The following is a 21,664-nucleotide window of genomic DNA, read 5'->3' as shown; positions in this document are numbered from 1 at the left end:
AAGTCTGATGTAATGTTCTATGTTTAATTGGAAAGAAAGTGACTTCATTTCATGAACAAATATTGAAAAAAAAGGAAAGAATCTCTTTCTTTTTTTTCAAAGAAATTGAGAGGGTTTGCACATGAGGGCTACCACTCTACAACAAAGCTGCTTCCAAGACCATTTTTGGGTTGCCATTTTGTTGTTACCACTCTAAAATATCTCTTGCATGGAACTGTTATATGTTCACCTCTACTTTCCCTATCGAATAAAGCTTGTTATTAAACTAAACTCCTTAGTTGTCCAGACGTGTGCTTCTTGTGTGTTAGTATGCACGACAATGGCAAGACAGCAATGAAAGAACTCATTTTACTGATAAACCTATAACTTACTAGTGGAAAATTGAGCAAAGAAAATGGGATTCCATCGGGATTCGAACCCGAGACCTCCAGATTGCTAGCCCGGTGCTCTACCGACTGAGCTATAGAAAGCCCTAGTTCAGTGTTCGTCCCAGAAACCCTGAATTCTTGACAATCTCCATACCAGATGTTTGCATGTTTGTCACTCCCTTTGGTTAACACACATACTGAGCAAGCTGGGGAAAAAGAAACCCACTTCATCGATCAAAAGGATTGCGATACCATCTGGAAGAAAGCTAACTTGAGGCTTGCATCTGACACTTTGCTCGAGTGACACACCGCCACTTCTACCTCCCGTTCATTCCTATTATAGCGACGTCTTATTGCATACAGGGGAACCTCGCTACAATGAGGATCTAAAACTTTCAAAAATCTTGTTATACATGTATCAGGTTTCACACTGTATCAGAGTACCAAAAAAAAAAAATATACAGAGTCGGGGCCTGCAAAATCACCTTGTAATAAAGATGGTTTTGTTATATCTGACCTCTATATAACGAGGTTCCACAGTGTAGCACAGGACCACTTCATGACAAACATCCACTGGAAGTAATCTCAATTATCAGCTTGTCAAATGTCACTTGTACAGATAGCAAACATTCAAAATCCTTTCATTCTGACAAAAACATTGAGCAATATCATCTCCTTTCTCTGCACTTTTGCATCAAACATATTTCATCATACTTCAGACACACTCCATTATCTGTTTCCTTGCTTTACATTCATATGAAGGCAGTTACAGCTGGTTCATGGCTAAGCATTTGAGATAACAAATGCTATGCTAAACAGATTTCAACCAGAAAGGAAAAAAAAATCCGGAAGTCTATACTTTGTCATTGCAAATATATGATTTTTTCCCATAAACTCTATCTCTATTTACTGTATATTCTGATCTCTACATAATACATATATAAATATTGAAAATCTGATAGATAAGCTCTGAAAGTTTGCACATGCATATTACATTGCACTGACAAGTATATGGTCACATGCATTCAGCTCGGCAAATCTTGGAATACAACTGACGTGACCTACTCACAAATACACACAAGCGTACATACACACACACACGCATAGACAGTATCACGCATTCACTCAAACATAACCACTTTACTCTACCATATGAAATTATGACGACCAATAATCAAATTTCAATATGAAGCATATATGCAAATGATACAAGTCAGATAGGTAGCAGCACACACCACAACCAAAGCAGCACGTAGCAGTGAATACAATTGTGCACTTGCTTTAGAGGACAGTACAATAACTTGAAATACCACTGCCAATATTTTTTTTTTGTTCTTCCTAGAACTACTTAACATAGAAAAATATGACAAAATGAAAACTCCCTTTACAAGAAACTCGTCCATCATTTCAGAGTTGACTTTGAATAATTGCATACTGGTAACTGTACTCTCACTGTCAAGCTAGATGCAGCTTATCAGTGAATTCCATGTTATTCTCTCTTTTTTTTCTCCATAAGGCTGATCAAACCAAATGGATTTTCACCACTAACACAACTTCAAACTCACAATTTTCTTCTGAATTACAAATCCTGTGCAAATCACTTCCCTTTAAATCCTTGTACAACTGGTCTCTCCATTCAACAGCCTTTTAATGAAAAATAATAAAATCTGTAAGCATGTTATGTATTTAGGAGGACAAAATGATTTGTGACCAAATAGTGACAATCTATTAAAATGCCTTCAACATTCATCTTCTTTGACTTAGGTTTTAAAAGTAAGTAGTTGCGCCAAATCAGGTGCAGTACAATGTGTGCCATGTTATGAAGGCTATGCGTTGAAAATAAAGGGTTACTCTTTTGGACATGTTATTCTTAATCAAGAGAGATGTGAAAGGATACCCATGTTATGCATCCTACATTCAACCCCAATCTTGTCAAATCTGTCAATTCTTCAAACTTCCTATACATATTAATTATCTTTTCTTTTCTTTTTTAAGTTATAAAAAGCTAAGTATCTTATTGTAATATGCAACAGTGATGAGAAAAACTCTTCCCAGTACAGGGGGATATCACTAAAATATTACAACGAATACGGTAACAGTGCCTCAGCACAGCCAACACGGAATACGCTGAGCAGTAATATCTGATGATTATACCATTCATTTAGAATCTTACAATGAAATGTCACCTGTGGAATAAGCCTTAAAAAAAAAAAAGCTATATGGAATGCAACTGCACAATGGGATTGGATTGATTCAGCCTCAATATGAGTAGATCACCGTTACTCTGGTTATACCATACCAAGACGCAGTAAAACAATATAATTTACACACTGGTACAGAGCTGACACCGCAGAGAGAGGTTATGAACCAGTAGCTTATACTAGTAATTCATAAAGCACCATCCATATTCCATAATGGCATACATTTCAAAACAAGATTTTAACGGGGACGAGGATACCTTTACTGAAGAGTTCAAATGCAAAAACCTGTTTATGTTAATCTTCATCAACTTTAATGATATTTGAGATTGAAGTTGAGATTGAAGCTGCTGAAAAACAAAGAAAATACTTGATACACGTGATAATTCTAATATCTTAAAAAATCTTTCTTGTACCGTTACAAGTGCAGTATCACTAAAAAGATTTTTTTTTTGGTAATATTTCATGATGACCATACTTTAAAAAATTTTTTAATGGCATTTATTGGTTTCGTGCATTGACACTCTTCATATATTGACAGAGTACTCTTTTTTCAATAGGTTCCCATCACTTTTGTCACACTACTCTCTTGTTTTAAGCTTTATTTGTGATGGACAACAGAATTCTATTGCAACTGATTGACAGATTGCCCTACATTGACATAAATAGCACTGATTATTCAGTGTTTTAGCAGTATTCATTAAAAAGAATTGTGGACATGACTACTACAATCAAACAGTGATTACTTACGTCAATCAGTTGCCATACAAACAACTCAACCCCAGAAATAATTAATTCGAATAGACTTCTACTGGTTGAAAAAGATGGGGAAAACATCTTGAAAAAAAAATCAGTGCAAATTCATTATGCAAATTTGTTGACAGATTGCCAAGGTACCTACATCATATTCTCACATTGTAACATATATTGCTGATGAATTAGAGTTTATAAACTGAACTACACTGAATATTGAGAGTGGATGTCATCATGAACTTTCACCACATGGCTTGATGCACCACTTAAGACTTTACATTGCCAAGCTGTATTCATTAGATAGGACATGACAGATATGCACATGGTAATACAAAAAGAAGAGGAAAAAATTCATTGCATTATCCTACACATTGAAATCCCGGTATTTTGGGGTGCCTACAGCTTCATGCAACTTTCTGCTCTCTGTTGCTATAAGCGCTGGATCACTTCTCATACCTGGTCAAAGATATAGTAGTAAAAAAAAGATAGGTAACCCATCTGACATATTCGCCAAGTGTATCATTGAAGAAACAAACACCGAAAGAAATATATAAAGACGGTTATCAGCTAATGCAGCATAATATCTTTAACTGCGGCCTTATCAAAACTTGAGTTGAAAACACTGCAATAACCAAACAGTTCTGAGATGTGTTATTTTCTATAATTTATAGAGGATATTCAATGCAAACGGTAGGCCATAGAAGGGACTGCTATCTCATGGCGAACACACAGCATATAAATGATGTCTCTCGTACTCTGACATCGTAGAACACAGATTGAAACACAATGACAAATCTAGCGTCACTCCATTCCAGCCAAAATGATAGAATGACAGACTGTCGGAAGCTTGCACAGTTTGCTCTAGCCTACACGAATTTTGTAATACACCATTCAAGTTCGTTCTACGAAAAAAAATACAACAAAGATATTAAAGCGATATTTACAGTAGCATGGAATGTAGAAAGAGGGGAAAAGTAGACCGATTGTGACAACTAAATGCTCTGTGATCCAATTCACTCTTGGACTACAACAACCCAATGGACCCCCAGCTACTACAGCGACTCCACAAAAGCTGATCACATCTACACACTGGTTTGAAAGCACGCCCAAGGATCTTCCAAGGAATGTCTACCAACTTTTGGAACTATCATTTACAATTTTTGTTTTTATGGGGGAATAAACCTGGTTTCCTATCCTTCTCTAGCAAAAACATCACTTACCCCTTTGTACTTATATCCCTGCATTTCAGTGAAGAAGAATTTTCACTTTTTTTTTTCTTGGATAGCAAGCTGCTCTCTTTGGTATCCCAACATTTGCAGGGAGATGAGTCGAGGTCATATACAGTGTATTCACAAGTCCACAAATTATATTCATCTACAATATGCAGTGAACACATTTGGGATCGATACCTACTATCCCCGTAACACATATTCAATTTTAGGAATCATCGTCATACCTAGCTAGCTAGCATCATCACAGTAGAGTCTTAGATTTATAGATACCACCCGCAGTCGTCACTCATGCCCCCGCATGTGTCCTAGTGTCCTCTCCTTGTGTCTGTGAATGTCAAGTCGATGTCTGTATGGGACGGGGTGGGTGGAGGGGGCGGGGCAATGGAGTGAAGTACTTGTATATAATAAGCGGTTGCCATGGAGACCCCCTCCTCCCTGGATCGCCTCTTGTTTAGTTGTCATCGTCGTCCTCCTCCTCCTGGCTCATGGAGCCGTTGTGGATCACCAGCTGGTTGTTGACCGACGCGGTGGTCTCCTCCACCTGCAGCCGGTGCTTGACGTTCTCGTAGGTCTTGCTGTTCAGGGTCCGGTGGGACACTCCGTGCAGCTCAAAGTCCTTGTACATTTTCTGAGGGACCAAACAAAAAGGAGGCAAGAAAAACGCGTATATCTAAAATGAAAAATGATAACAGCAATTATAATTATTTTGAATGCACATTTTCATATGCTGGATCTGTCGTCTGGAATACTTTACCAAGACAACTCCGCCTATGTGTTTCAGAAGAAATGTTCAGAAGGAATTTTAAGACTGAACCCTTTGAATAATGATAATAATAATAATAATAATAACAATAATAATAATAATAATAACAGTGATAATAATAATAAATAAGAGTATTAGTAATAATAATAATAATAATAATAACAGTGATAATAATAACAATAATAATAATAATAATAACTAGAAATGTCGCTACGGCGACTGATGCCTCCGCCATAATGCATGATTCTCCCAATAGGTGTATAGTACAATGTCTTCACAATGTGTGATGACAGTTTCACATAACTGGCAAAATATCGAAATAACAGGTTTATCAGAAATATCTTGAATGTTCACTTTCCCCGAACTGGGTTTGCTATAATTGTCTATTTAAGAGTACAGGTACACATATTTGGGGAATTGAAAATTTTTACTTGACTTCTGACCGACCTTATTATAAGTTTATGCATTGAGTATAATTTTCAAGGTATGAAGAAAGAGTGTAATTACAGTACAAAATATATCTTTTTTTTCATTTAAACCTAACCTGTGACCCTTAACCTTTGACCTTTGACCTTCTGGCTGGAAACTTCCAAGAGAATCTCCACTAAGTAATACATGTACATATATTAAATTTTAAAACTAATAATGCAATTATTGCATATATGAGGGAAATAGTAACATTTTGAGGAGTTGACCTTGACCTTTGACCCCTGACTATTGACCCATGACCCCTAAATTCCCTAGATAATCCCTGCCAGTCAGTACATGCATATGTACCAAGTTCCATGAAGATACATTGAACCATTTGTGAGAAATGTGATATTGCAACATTTTCACCTAACCTTTGACCTTTTGACCTTTGACTTTATGACATGAAACTCTCTCTGGAGAATCTTTATGCAGTAGTACATGTCTACACTAAGTTTCAAGAAAATAACTGCGGGCATTGCATAGATATGGGGGAAATAGCAACATTTTTAGCATTTGACCTTGACCTTTTGACCTTTGACCTCTTGTCAATGTCACTAAAATCTACTCAACTAATTGTCCCATCATACATCATCCTTGGACCAAGTTTGGTGAAAGCTGCTTCATCCAGTTTTGAGTTATCACGTAAACAGATAAATTTTAGGATTTGACCTTGATCTTTGACCTTTGACCTCTCTCCGATTTCACTGAAAAACTAATCAAGTAATTGTCCCATCATACATCATCCTCCAAGAAAGTTTGGTGAAATTTGCTCCATACAGTCTTGAGTTATCGCGTAAACGGATAAATTTCATGATTTGACCTTGACCTTTGACCTTTGACCTTTTGCCGATTTAACCTAAAATCTAATCAAATCATTGCCCCATCATACTTCATACTTGGACCAAGTTTGGTAAAATTCCAGTAAATATTACTCAAGTTATCGCGTAAACGAAAGCGGACGGACGTACGTACGGACGTACGTACGGACGTACGGACATACGTACGGACGTACGGACGTACGGACGTACGGACGTACGGACGGACGGACGGACAACCCGAAAACATAATGCCTCCGGCACCACTACGTGGCGGAGGCATAATAATGGTAAAAACAAGAATAATAATCATAATGATAAATAAATTCATGTAAAAAGTTATAATGATAATGATTAAAGAGGAGTTAGCAAATAGAACTACTAGCTTTAAATGACAATTTGTACTCATGGGGGGTTAAACTTCACAATGCAAGACCTCATGATTTCTTGTTGCTCGGGCCCCACCCCCAACCAATTTTTTTTTTTTTTTTTTTTTTTTTGCACAATACATAGGAATACTTAGGGTGTAACCACTTTGGGCTGCCCCATTTTTTTTTACCCTGGAAGTGGCACCCTTTCTTTGATGAAACCTTGAAAAGGCCTTTATTTTTTTTCTTTGCTTGTCGGCTGAAGAAACCCGGAAGTGGAATCAGAAAGTTGCGCTGAAGGCCTTTTTTTTTTCGCTTGTTAGCTGATGAAACCCAGAAGTGGCAGTAGAAGTTGCTCTAAAGGCCTTTTTGTTTATTTATTCATTTTTTGCCTGTTAGCTGATGAAACCCGGTAGTGGCACCAGAAGATATAAACTGGGCCCTCCCCCCCCCCCCCCCACTTTTGAAAACACGGTGCCGGCCATGCATCATATAGCAGTTACATTTACCCTTGAGGTACACAGACTACAGCTATCCGTAGACATTCCTGATGTTTTGCAACAATAGTCGTTCATTTTTTCAATGCCAATTACCAGTAAACATGACAGAGTCAGATCCCCACAAGCTTCAAAAAGGCCACCATAAATTATTTCTGTCAGCTAATGCAAAAGGTTCGGGCAAAATATATCAAGCACTGCATGATTTTGCACCCTAAGTTTTTGTTCTGGTCACACAGTCTCATAAACTATTCACTTTTTACATTCAACTGGTAAATTCAAATTGAACAGGCAGCACACTCATGTGATACAAAAATTGATCATTGTGGAAGAGAGGACTCAAGGAAGATGAAATTGTTTCCATCAACTCTACTTTGCATACCATCAAACAGTCTCACCTTCTTGAAGCCACACATTACACCCATTACAGACAAAATTGCAGGGAATACTGAACTGAATAATAACCAAAGGCTGTGCTTATCTGTTATTTCCATAAGGAAACTGAAGCAGAAAAAAACTATCACACAAGGTTTAATATCAAGTGAATTAAATCAACTTACTTACAAAAAAAAGAAAGAAAAGAAAAGATGTTGTGCCCAATACTGATGAGTGCAAAATACAAATATTTAGCAAGGTCACAGAAGAAACAGAAAACAAAGCGACCTAGGAATCAAAAGCAGCTATTGTTGGTCTACAGAAAATGAACATGTAACAAGATGACCCTGAAAATCTAGATCCCAATAGGCACTGGAGATGACTTGTACACGGACGAGCCATTTCCAGTCCCTCCCATCACTGCGCCATGCTGATGCAGTCCGTTGCCACGGCAACTTACGCCTGTGATTCTGAGCAGCGTGTTGAGCTGGTAGATGTGAAGTTGGAGCTCCATCCGGTCCGAGAGCCAGTCGCACAGTAGGTTCATGTTGCTGGTGTACCACTCCTACAGAGGGAAAATCAGAGAAAATCAACAAAAAAACAACAACAAAGATTACGCCCCAGGTATACATCACATGATACAAAACATTGCTGGTGCAGTCCCCGTATACCAGTATGTGCATTCTGCTTTTACGCAGCAAGTGCATTCCTGATGTACAATATGAACAGTGAAGAATTGCATGTGCAGCATGAGAGATATGACATTCATATAATGAATACAACACTGTGTGGATGAGAACATAAAGGATTGTACCACGTCAGGTAACTAGGGGGATTGTAATTAATCATAAAGCTGTATCTGGGGGCGCTATAGTTATTATCATAATTTTTTTTTTTTCAAATGGCGTTTTCTCGTTCTCACACGCCCATTACAGGGTTCATCTCTGAAAGGCACAAAAATTAGAGGGTAGACAACAGTGTGACATTACTAAGTCAAATGCTTGTGAGGTCCAATGGGAATTTTGCTACAGAAATGGTCATCTTGTCAGCATCAAATTCTCACCTTTCCCAAACTGAGCATAACTTGCCTGTTGCCATTTTACTAACATGATTCACAAAAAGACATTGCAGTGAAACATTGAAGTTATGCTCAGTGTAAGGGAAGTAGCATTTCAATATATTGCTAAGCCAGGGCTCGACACTAACGGTGGCCCGGTGGCCCGGAGCCACCAAATTTCACAAAAGGGCAGATTTGGTGGCCCGCCTCGGGCCACCAAAATTTTTTTTAAAGTATGTCAATAAATTTGTAACTTTTTGTGCCTGAAATGCATAAATGCATGCAGTGAGTTAATGTTTTTTATTGGGGTTTTTTTCGGGCCACCAAATTTTTCTCTCGGGCCACCAAAAATTTGAAATTGATGATTTTGGTGGCCCCATCGGGCCACCAAAAAGATAAGTTAGTGTGGAGCCCTGGCTAAGCAATTAAAGAGAAATTAAATAGATAGGGCATATAGATATGTATAAAACAGATATATGCACAGTGTATGCACATACAGCAGTTGTGCTATAGATGATGTGGTATAAAGCGCTGTGAAGAAACTAAATAGATCCTAAGTGGGATTACAAATGTAAATATTGTTGTTTAGTCTGAAGTTGTCAGAGTAGTCTGGTGAAAAATAGTACAAATATCATTATCAAAAAATATACATGGCATATATTCAGACACTGTTTTGGCCATATTGGGTCAGTATGCATTTGCATTGCTTAGTCCTTTTAAATTTCCAGTCTATCATTTCATATCTAAATAATCCAGCTGTTCAAACTGGAGCTCTTACAATGGAAGCATAAGAACATGAAGGAGCAGGCTAGAAATGTACATCAACAGAAAACAGGGGGGCCGCAGAATTTCATGCCAGTATATACAGCAGCAAATTTCACTAGTATGTGAAGTAGTGAAATGTGGTGAATGTCTCCCTCTTGTGACAGACTACATCTTATTTGGTGGGTCATGGTCACAGCTGGTCCCTGATTGATCTCGAACTACCTAAGTTCATTAATTAGCTACTGCACTGCAATCATATTGCTTCTAATGTAAGCATCACGAGGAAAAATAGCTCATAAGTGCATGCTACAAGTTATCATCGACTGGCTGTGTGGTGCTTATATGCAAAAGAACAAATAAAACAAAAACAAGAAAAAAAATAAGGACTTCACTGAATCTTGAGCAAAGTGGCCTAGTCCATGATTATTTAACAACTCTACGAAGCAGTACAGTGCTATGAGTGAATCTCGAGTTTGATGGGTACAGCTCAGACAAGATTGCCATGTGGCTTCACACCTCCATATTATGCAAACCAAAAACTGAATAAATGCAACTCCATGTCTTTTAAAGAGAAAGAATGGAGTTTGATTAGCGGATATTCAACCAGCAATGGTTATGAGATGAGGATTTCAACATTTGATTGCCATATTACACAATCTTACTGGTCAGTCTAGTAGCTACCATTAAACCATCTGATTGGTCAGTCTGATACACTAGCACATCACCACCAGATAGGTCAGTCTGGTTTGCTACCATTTTTCACCCTCCAATTGGTCAGTCTGGTATGCTACCATTACACATCTGAATGGTCAGTCTGATACACTAGCACATCACCACCTGATAGGTCAGTTTGGTTTGCTACCATTTTTCACCATCCAATTGGTCAGTCTGGTATGCTACCATACCACCATCTGACTGGTCCGTCTGGTATATCATCATTAAACTATCTTAACGATTGGTCTGGTGTGCTACCATCAAATCGTAATTAATCAATCTGGTATACTACCATTAAACAAGCCAATCGGTCAGTGTGGTATCACTCGAAGTCAGTGAAAAGGGAGCATCTTCCAATCCAGCATAATTCACTGCCATCACATGTTTTTAAACAGACAATGGCAAATAAAAGTTCGGTAAAATGCCAAGAAATCTTTCCGACTCACCTCAAACAGATTGGCCAGGAACTCGTCGTCATGGACACGCTCCCTGATTTCATCCAGGTTATCTCGGATGAATTCCACGTAGTCGTCGGCCAACTCCATCCCTGGATTCTGGGGGAGTGGGGGGTAATCAGCAGTAGTGGCTTCATGAACAACTCATCATCAATGACAAAAAATGACACTAATCACTGTCTTGGGAACCATGTCAGTCCTTGGAAATACTAGGTAATATAGCATGGTAAAATGCAACTGATTCTTTACCACTGGATGATACACATTTCTGGCCAAAACAGTATCAACTGCTTGATTTTTTTTTTAAAAATTAAAAAAAAAAAAAATATATATATATATATATATTCCTCTTTGAGACACATTTGTTGTACTTGTCTAGATGTTCAAAGCTGGCCTTGCAAATTAATTTGTAGCTGTAGATTTATAAACATTTCTGAATTTTTGCAAGATGGCAGTGACACATTTGAGATTAAACACATAGTATTCATTCCATATTTATCTATTTAGATTATTCAGGACAGCTGTGCAGCAAAATAACGTTAAGGAGCTCTTGTGGCGTAGTAAAATATATAGATATCGTTTCTGCGCTCAACAAATGATTTATCATTAGTAATAAGCAAACGTAGGTAGGTATACAAATAGCATGTGAGAATGAATGTATGAGTTTGTGGGTATAGAAAATACATTTCCATCCTATTCCAGAGTTATAGAAATCTACCATACAGGATTCCTGTATAAATTTTCATGGAGATGCTCCCTTTTTGAAGTGAGTTGCATGGCTGCTATCAGAAACAAATGGTCTCCCCCGATGCAAGATGACTTCCTTTTGACAGTGTTGTCAACTAGATAATACTTTTGATAAAAAATCTAACAGCTGTACAAAGAGAATGTCTTCAGGAAAGACCATTCCAGTATATCGGTAAAATGACGGTCTGTATTAATGCACACGCAATGCAAGGTTAGTAGCCTGGATAATGGAAAATGTTAGAACAAGTTTTGATTAAACAGATATTTGATAAGTTAGCACAGATAAATCTTTTGCAGTGTTTGAGTATCGTAAAGACTGTGAGATTAATTACCTGTCTGGTGAAAAGTGTTAGAACAGAGTAGATATCTACATTGTGCATTCATCTACATGTACAATACGTGTGCTACAAAAGTTTCACTTACAGGAAAATACACTGTATATCTACCACAGAAGAAAAACTGGGTTAGTAAGATATGCACAGTAAAATACAAATGCCACTTATAATTGAGATAGATAATCAACCTTGGCTAGATTAAGATTGTTAGGGAACTGAGTAAAATGTTGAAAGAGTCAATTAATTATACAGACAGGAGAAAAAAAAAGTCCAATAACATAAATTGTAATGCAAAGTAAATACAAGTGAGAAGACAGCCATCAAGAACAAAAGAGGACATATTAGAGTGATTTCAGTAGATAAAAGATAGAACTTTATACCTAGAGTAGCTCTTATATGAAAGTGACACAGTGGCACATATTAATAGCAGCATTTTAGCATGTAGATGAGCATCACTCGATGTCCCTCATATATTGCAACATACCACTGGCAGGTATCTGCTGCACAGGAATATGCACATAAATATGTAAATATATTTGTTAAATAGAGTATTCGGGTCATACACATAATATACATTACTCTCATGCAGTCCCGGGATAGAGCAAAGATATCGTGCTTATCCAACCATGATAATGACTTCCAGAAGCTTCGAAACTCGCGTCATGGAGCCCCGTTTCGAGAAAGCACTTTGCAGCAATCATAGCTTGCAGCAATTGATGGCACCGTCCCAGCAGCATGGTGACAAACCAGTCATCTTGCAACATGTATTTGTTAGTTCAACAAAACTGTGACAGCAGAGTCATTTGACTGCAGTTTCTATAGCAACGACTACAATGCTTGCGTCTGATTGGTTGCTGCCTAGCTGCCTCACATAGGGTGAAGAGCGATTACCGCAGGCTGCGACTGGAGAGGGGAAATCAGAGAGTGCTTTCTGAAACAGGGTCCAGAGGAGTTTCACAGACTTACACGTCGCTTGGGTTTGTTGGACTGTTGCCATGAAAACTGTGGAAAAGACTGAATCGTCACACAGACACATGCCAATCATGTAATGTCTGGGATCGGGCAACGTTTACATGCCACACCGAACTCTGGACTACAGCTAGTCTTGATAAAGTCTGTCATGTCTGTAATATCTCTCACATCATATCATGGTATTCTGTGAGGGTTACTATCACTATACCCTAACCAAATGAAACAGCACTCTGAGCAGAAATAAAACAGCTTCAAAATGACTAGCATCCCTTTCAATTCCTTCCTTTTTCATTTAAATCGATACATACTTGATTCATTCAATGATATGTTAATCAACTTTATTTTAAAAGACTAGTGCTCATGTCAGTCAGCCCCTTTTGCTAGTCATGACAAACTGGACAGAAAAAAATAAAAGTTCTTTCAGATTCATTTATCACCAAGATAGGAAAGAGGCGTCAGTTAGATTTATACTGCCCCATGCCCATTATCAAATTTAAATTCCAACATCAGGATAAATGAATCCAGAATGTAAGATATTCGTTTCTCATTATATATATATGTTTCACTCAGCTTTTAATCTACCCCCTCTTGTATCACAGGTGTAAAACATACACACACTAAGCCTCATCAATATTCATCGTCAATATATTAGTCAACGCCCTCTGGAACTGCACTGTTGATAAGAGAGATGGGGTGATATTACTCCTCAAAATTGAATAAACACTAGATTACCACAAATCTATCAAAGTCAAAGCATTCCTTACAATGGATCTTGGCTGTGTTGCAACAGGATATTTGCTACCCTCATGCATACAGTAAACTTTACTGCTTCTCCTGCCTAGCATTGCAGCCTAAAGCAAAAGAACTGTCACTTCTAGAGTAGCCCAGAAGCTTAAAACAGATTGACAGAGATACTCCAGACACTAGAAGAGGAAAAGTTTTAGGAGGGGAGATAGGGGTGAACAAAAGAGGGGCGTAAAGATAGATTTGGCTGTCAGCACCGGGTACTTGTGAAAGGGGTGAACTCTCTTTCTATTACAACATTACAGAAGTTGGAAGGTCTGAAAGCACACATTTCAGGACTGGGGTTGTCATAACATAACCTCTTCATTAACTCTACTTTGGCGTGAGTTTGTGGGTGTGGTTCTGGTAGTTGGTGGGTGGCAGCCACAGGGTCTCATTTCGAGATAAACTGACAAAGGGTCTGACTGCGATAATTGGATACACGATACAGATCCATGGAAACACACTCAGGAAAAAACAAAAAAAAAAAGTTTACTAAGTCCGTCACAATACATCAAACAGCATTCTTTGCAATCCAGAAAACTGTAGATCTGAGACGTCGCGTGAAACTTGGTCCTTGATTGATCAGACTGTGGTTTCCACAGCGGAGAACCTGGCTTCAGTACCAGTGAAGACGTGCTGGGGATAGATCTCAAGGTATTTCGTAGTGCGAGCTTCATCTGGCTTCAAGCAACAGCCTTGCCTTGTTCTTTGCAATATGACAAGCTGATGAGGTGCATTGTCCTAAGGCTTCCAAAACTGCATGCCAACTCGACAAAGAAACCTCTGATTCTCTCCTGATGACAGTAATTTGTTTTTCAATTTCAGTCTGTCAAGCAGGTGAACTTTGGACTTAAAGGCATAACTGAAGAATACAGTGTTCTGGACTGCAAAGAAACTGTTTCATAGCATTTTTAGAGGGAGTAAGTGGGATGAATTTGAATGACCTACCAAGTCTGTGCGAATTTTCTTTCTCTGATAAGCATTAAGAAAAAAAGTATGATGACAAAGGTCAGACCAAAGTAGGAAATAAAGGGTAAATACATGTACTGTACATCAAATAGCGTATCTATATATATTAAAAAAAAGTAAACGTGATTGCACACAAAAAAATCTTAGGCTACACTTCCCTTGGAAGAATTAATTGATGCACATTTTATTCCAAATTCCTTGACTGGTCAGAGTTTTACCAATAGGAAATGTTTTCTTTGAGATTTCCTTGGCAAAGACTATTCTCTGAAAAGACTCTCTCTCAATTGCATAAGATTACACTTCCAACAGTGTACATGACCTCCAGTAATAAAACTTATGATAAAATATCGCTAACAACTACAAAACAATTGCAAACGTACCTATGACCTTACAATAAAATATAAGAAAATGGAAAAAAAAAAACACTAAGAGAAGCTTTTGACGTGGTTACCGTGAATGAGAGGATTGACGCAAAGAAAGTTCCCTCGTCATAGCGTGCCAGCTTCGACAGTACATTCTCCAGGACCCCCCGGAGTTTCTGCACGGACAGCTGAATGACGCTGTAGGAAGTCTTGTTGATCTCCTCGTCTATCCTGGTGTGATACTGATGCTGCCAAAAGCAAGAGGACGGATGTACAGACACATGTACACACACACACACACACAAACACAAAAAGAGAACGGTAAGATCGGTCAAGTGCCAAATGGAAAACACCCCTTCAGCAAATTGGCAAGAAAATTATAAAAGAGTGTTCAATGAGCAGTTTGCTTTTTTACTGTGCGATGAAAAAAAAAAAATAAAGCTTGTTACTTCTGGGGAGTGTGGGGAGTGTGGGAACTGGTTGAGCAATGTATCAATTCCTATTGGGAATTAGAATACAGATCTTCAGATTAGTTGACTCCGATATGATTGAGTAGGGGAAGCAATGAATAAGAATACAAGATTTTAACAAGATAACTCAACTTTCCAGATTCGGTGATTATTCCTTTTTTTGCTTGTGTTTGCTCTTATTTTGCTCTCTGGTCAAATTTCACTAAAATAACCCTACAGAATACATATATCACGAATGAATATACTGCTTTAATGACTATCACACCGACTGGTCTTTCTATAGTTTATCACACAAAACCTTACATTGCCATGTAATGTACAAGAAAGTAGACATCGGTCTTAACCCGTTGAGGACGAACTAATTTTGCTAAAACACGCATTTCCTATACATGTAGATACTTACCCGAGTATACTGGGGACTAGTCTTAAATGGGTTAAGGGTGATAACATATGAAAATTACTCAACCCTATCATCATATCAATACTACTCATACAGTGGCGGATCCAGGGAGGACCGCAACCGGCGCACACCCCCCCTTTATTTTTTGTTGAAACAAAAGAAATAAAAAGAAAAAAATGGGGAGGGGTGCGTGCGCCCCCCTTTAATTTTGTAAACGCGCCCCCTCTTTATGGAATTCCTGGATCCGCCCCTGCTCATATACACAAAAGATTACTTATAATGCAAGGAATATAGCTACACAGAGGACAGAGTGAGAACATCAATGGAGTAATCACTTTTCTTGAATACATATATAACAGAATACTGTTAATCAAGACTTTTTAAGAAAACCTACATATTCTCTGTCTTGGTAGGGCAAAGTTTGCGCAGTCTTCCTTCTCTACTTTCTTTTTTTTTTTTTTTAAGTTTCATGAATTTTGTGAAAAGGTTCATGACTGCAAAAATTCCAACACACAAAAATATTAACAAAAATGAAAACAAAAATTTACCCCACATGCACTGTCTCAGGACAGAACACTAGTGCTGCAATATCAAGCGACTACTAGCAGCCCTAATGCCATAGACATTATGAATGGTGGTCACTCGCTTGTTTTAAATGCTAGCAGTACTGACTAGCTCATTTAAAGCAATGTTTTAACAATGTCGGTTGTTTTAAAAGTCACACTTCCTCCTAAATATTTGTGTCATGTGCTTATTTGCAATTACCACAATAAGGAGAAGACCCAAAAAGGGTGGAATTAACAATTTTGCAAAAATGTCTAAATAACTACCATTCATTAGAATATCTGCATGTGCAGACATCACACTATTTTTTTGTCCATGTACGTGTGAACAAGGGAGCAAAAGAGCTATTTGAATCGCAATGAAAATCTCTCTTTTCCATGCAGTGCGTGTGAATGTGCCTATGAGACAGATGTCCCAAACGAATATATGTAATGTAGGAACTGTGTAATCCTCTTGTAGTCCCCACTACATCACAATAGCCAGCGAGCAAGGTGACATATGACGTTACACCCAAGTAGGTCATCTATTTTCCCAGGTCGAAAAACCAGTACAAACCAGTAGAAACCAGATAACTTTTTTAACGGGTCTTTACTGGTTTTAACTGGTCTTAACTGGCTTCAACTGGTACCAGTTGAAACCAGAAGGCAACCCCAATTTTCCAGTAACAAAATAAGCAATTCTTATGAAAACCAGTTGATACTGGTTGAAGTCATACTGGTACCAGTCTACACCAGTTGAAGTTGCACTGCTTACCAGTTGACACCAGTTCAAGTCTCAATGTGTACCACTGAATACCAATTGTAGTCTATACATTGTGGCCAGGTTTACCAGGTGGGGAGAGCAGGGAAAAACAACAAACAATTCAAAACAGCTGCTGACACAGCAGTTCGGCAAGTCACAGCTAAATGCATTGGCACCCAAACATTTAATCAGTACTGTGTGTGGCTTCCTATACTCTTGTCTGATATTTTAACTACACTGAGACATGATTCAAGTGCAATGGCCTGACCAGAGACAAGAAATATGTGACATACGTCAGAGGATTTTATAATTGAGATGGGTCCACTCACTGCCTCTGAGTCCTTGGTGGGTGGACACAGCTTCATAGATTTATCCTTGGCATCGGTCAGTACGTTCATCATCACACAGAGCTCCGTGCTCAGTCGGTAGTCACTGTTCTGGCGGCCTTTCTTGATCCAAACCTCAAATGCTTGCATAGTTCTGTCAGAATCATGTGGACAGCATTTTCAATGGTTTAAAACAAAGTCTTTCGATCATGGAACAGGTTGCAATCACTGTACCAGCAGGTACGTGGATCAAAGCTACTTACAAAATTCATGAGCATACATAGCTCAAATATATCAAACTGGGTTCTGGGTAAAGTGTGTTATTAAAGAGATATTTGAATACCTGGAATGACGATGTTTGAGAAACTACTATTAATATACTGTCTCAAATTTAGTAGGCATGCATTTCATGATAAACTCTCCCAGACCTACGGTACTGACTATGGTATTTGGATTTTAGCTTCAAAAAGCATTTCTCATCGTTTGTTATTGATCATGACAAAAACAAATAAAAAAAGAGGGAGGTCAAAAGGAGGGAGAAGGGGAGAATTGATAAGAAAAAGGGAACAAGTAAGAAGAGGAAGAAGAGGGATGGTGGTGAAAGAGGAGGAAGAAGTGGAAGGGGAAAGAAGAAGAAAAGGAAGAGGAGGGAAGGAGAAAGAAATAGTGGAGGAGGAAGAAGAAAATTGGGAGGAAGAGAGGATGAAGAGAGGATGAAGAGGGAGAAGAGGGAAAGAAAAGAAGGGAGAGGATGACAGAAGGAGGAGGAGAAGGAGGAAGACAAGGAGGAGGGAAAAAGGAAGAAGAAGTAGAAGGAGGAAACAGGCAGAAGGAAGAGAGAAAGAGCAAGAAACGAGGAGGAGGAAGAGGAGGGAAGGAGGGGAAGGAAGAGGAGTAGGGAGAGGAAGAGAATGGATAATGAAGAATGCAATTATGAAAAACAATCATCTACCTGACAACACAGGACTCAATCATATCTGCTGCCATCAGTTTGAGTCTGTGGTCGAGGTGGAGAGCAAACTCCTGCTGGGGCCAGTGCAGGTCTCTCACAAACGTCTGGAGTGCGTCCAGCTTCCAGAACAGATCTTCCGATGTCTCAGTGCCGTTTCTGCATCCGACATGGGATGCAACAAAACAGAACGCAATGATGAATTTGCTTGGGATAAAGTTCTTTACTTCACTTAAATTAAGCAAGCATCAACCTGCAGATAAAGTAACCCTGATATCAACACCAGTCCTCTTTAAACACTCAATGTGCTTATAATACGTTTTGTGTTCACTAGACATTTCAAATTGTTGAAAGATTATGTGACTCTTTGATATGTGTATATCTGTGTGGGTGTGTGTTTGGTTTGGCATAAATATGAGTCTTACAAAGCTGAGTAGCCATGGTGATGGGGGAGGTGCTTGTTCCTTTTCAGTCTGCCTATACTGTACAAGACTGATCGACTCTGCTCAAGATCCACTGCCCATACAGGAGAATTAATTATTTGGTCAAGTTTTGGTCACAGAGGCCACCTCTACTCACCCCTTGGGCTCCCACTTTTCCTTTTCGAATCCCCGATGAATGGACTGAGCGATGGATGATTCCATCAAGTCCACGTAGCGGATGACTTGAGGAGCAAAAGTGTCTTGGAGCTTGACGTGGAATCGTCCACCCTTGAGTGTCGCTACATCATCCCAAGAGGATGAGGGGAGGGGAGGGGAGGAGGGGGAGGAAGAGGATGAGAAAAAAAAGAGGATGAATTAGACTGTGATGAGGGGAAAGGACTCTCTCTCTCTCTTGAAAGAAAAAGCAGGTCACGGAGTGACAAAGTGGATGAAAACAGAACATCATTGCGAACAAGACAAAGAGGTGAAGAATGAATGAGTGACTTAATGTTACAAAATATTATTCAGATGGAGGGTAGTCAGTTGTGAATTTATATGATGCTTTCTCTATATCCAGGCTAACGGAAGCATTCAAAGTACACAAGTCCCTTTTGCAATCCTGGAAATTAGATTCCTTTCATAAGCTGGTATATTGTAGAGGTAGGTAATTCAGACCTTTCCTCAGAATAATAAAACTGGAAACTTCTTAATGTTAGAGAGAAAATTGATTATATAGATTTCCAGTGAATTAATTCAAATTCCAACCACTATTCTTAGTACAAAAGGGGAGTGTATTCTTGAGTGACAGCGATGAGTTTTTCATGTCTTTTCTTGAAAATCCTGAGGTGTATTATGTGAGATTTCATACACGATGTTGGTAGACATATTATCCTTCAACCATGCAAAATTTTGTGCTGTTTGGCAAAAGGGATATAGGACCTTTAATCTTCACTGGCAGCCCTGTATGAATACACTTCTGTGGTCACTGCAAAAACATACTAGCATTTCAAGAACGCTAGTCACTTCAAACCTGACTCTGCTTTGGAGATTCCACATCTATGCCAGTTTTGCTCTTTCAGTGCACATAATTCTCACATTTCCTCAAATATGACCCCCCCCCCCCCCAAAAAAAAGGGGGGGCACATGAAATATCTGAGCCCTGACAAAATAGGATTGTGCAATTAAAGGGACTGTACAGTACTAGTCGAGGTGAGGATTCAGCTTGTAACATTTTGTGAGATATTTAGAAACCACTCTATGAAATGTAAAAGAGCATATAATTCTAAGGGAAATCAAAAGTTTATTTGATGAAAATCGGTTTTGAAATGACTGAGATATCTAAAAACAACGTAAAACAAAGAGATCCTAATAAAAGTAGTGGCCTGTCAATTTTATTAGGATTGCTTCTTTGGATATCTCAGCCATTTCAAGGCCAATTTTCATCAAATACATGTTGAATCCTTCTTGAAATTTACATGCTCTTTCATATTTCATAATAATGAGGTTTCTAATTATCTCACCAAAAAATGATTACAAACCTGAATCCTCACCTTAACCAGTACTGGACAGTCCCTTAAAACCGAGAGCTGAATCACTACTCCATGTCAACTAATAAGAATATAACATTTGGGAATTGCCAAAAATTACTGTGATTAGCATTTTCATAAAGTCTGGCAAATATGATCCACTGACCCCCAATGCTTTTACAGGAGCCTTAAGGGCACAAAATGTCTAAAAGGGAAATAAATTATTCCCTACCTTGTACAAAGCTACCAAATAAAACAGAAAGTCTGCAGTTTGTTCTTACTTTCTTACATTCCCTTCTCATTTCTTCACATGGATGGACAAGTGTGGGCTGGGAGTTTGGGGCCATCTTTGTCTTTTTCTTTTTTTTTAAAAACTCACGCTCTGATCGGAGGAAGTCATTGAGCAGCTGGAAGAGCGGGAAGCTGTCCCAAGTGTCCGGTGGCTGGACGTCCAGGGAGGCGTCCATGTCAACGCCAAACAAGGACCAGAAGATCTCTGCGTGCTCTATGAGCAGGTCACTGAACCATGCAAATGCCTGCACAGAGAAGGGGACAGGCTGGTTATAATCTTTGGCGTTTGTTCTTGTTTTTGACAGTTTTTCTCTCTACGATATGATTATCTGGACATACTATGAAGAGAAGTTGAGGAAAAGAGTGCACTGGTTATGTAATGACCCTTGAATATCTGTACCATGTACGTCATATGTGCAAAAAACAAACAAACAAACAAACAAACAAACGCTTTGCTTCATATTGTCTACAACATGGTATACTTGCAATGTAGATTATGCTTAGAAGGATTCTTCATCAGCATCATCCCTTTGCTGTCTGCACTACAAGGACTCTTTCCACTTGTTTCATACGATGTAGAAGTACTATGTCTGTCTCAAAATGAATTTTTACCATGGCACATGGAAAAATGCAAAAAACTGAGTGCTAGTATTGAAATCCAATTCTGTTTTTCTTTCTTTCAGTACACTCATCAAAAATAAACTTATCAGTCTTACAATTCTACAGCAGCAAACACAACCCGATAGAATATGAAACTTACATAAATTATGACTACATACTTGGCAACTGCAGTCATCGTATGATACTACTTTTCACGTATAATAGTGCATTGGTTAGATTATTTGACAATAAATTGCATATCATAATGAAAGTGTGTAAACCCAGCAACATTGAAAACATGGAGTATTAACCTTAACTCTTTGTATTATATGTCCCTGGCTAAATTTGCATATCATTCATTTAGACAAAAAGA

The 21,664-nt window shown here is 38.5% G+C and overlaps 1 protein-coding gene across 1 annotated transcript in view; it reads right to left on the bottom strand.

The window, feature by feature from the left end:
- Positions 1-3,070: 3,070 nt before the first annotated feature.
- LOC139723298 (calcium-dependent secretion activator 1-like) overlaps positions 3,071-21,664 on the bottom strand; it is a 97,895-nt gene continuing 79,301 nt past the window's right edge. Inside the window, exons 18-25 of the mRNA XM_071634561.1 lie at positions 20,780-20,936; positions 19,032-19,173; positions 18,456-18,611; positions 17,507-17,657; positions 15,092-15,250; positions 10,823-10,930; positions 8,301-8,405; positions 3,071-5,179 (exon numbers count right to left, since the gene is read on the bottom strand). Coding sequence (XP_071490662.1) covers positions 5,003-5,179; positions 8,301-8,405; positions 10,823-10,930; positions 15,092-15,250; positions 17,507-17,657; positions 18,456-18,611; positions 19,032-19,173; positions 20,780-20,936 — 1,155 coding nt within the window. The 3' untranslated portion in view covers positions 3,071-5,002. The remainder of the gene's footprint in view (positions 5,180-8,300; positions 8,406-10,822; positions 10,931-15,091; positions 15,251-17,506; positions 17,658-18,455; positions 18,612-19,031; positions 19,174-20,779; positions 20,937-21,664) is intronic.

The sequence above is a fragment of the Diadema antillarum genome, unplaced genomic scaffold (genome assembly GCF_040938485.1).
Source record: "Diadema antillarum isolate AM-2024a unplaced genomic scaffold, OU_Dant_1.0 scf00000014, whole genome shotgun sequence".
NCBI classification, from domain to species: domain Eukaryota; kingdom Metazoa; phylum Echinodermata; class Echinoidea; order Diadematoida; family Diadematidae; genus Diadema; species Diadema antillarum.
The sequence above is the reverse complement of the archived record's forward strand: the minus strand, read 5'-3'. Positions and strand labels throughout refer to the sequence as shown.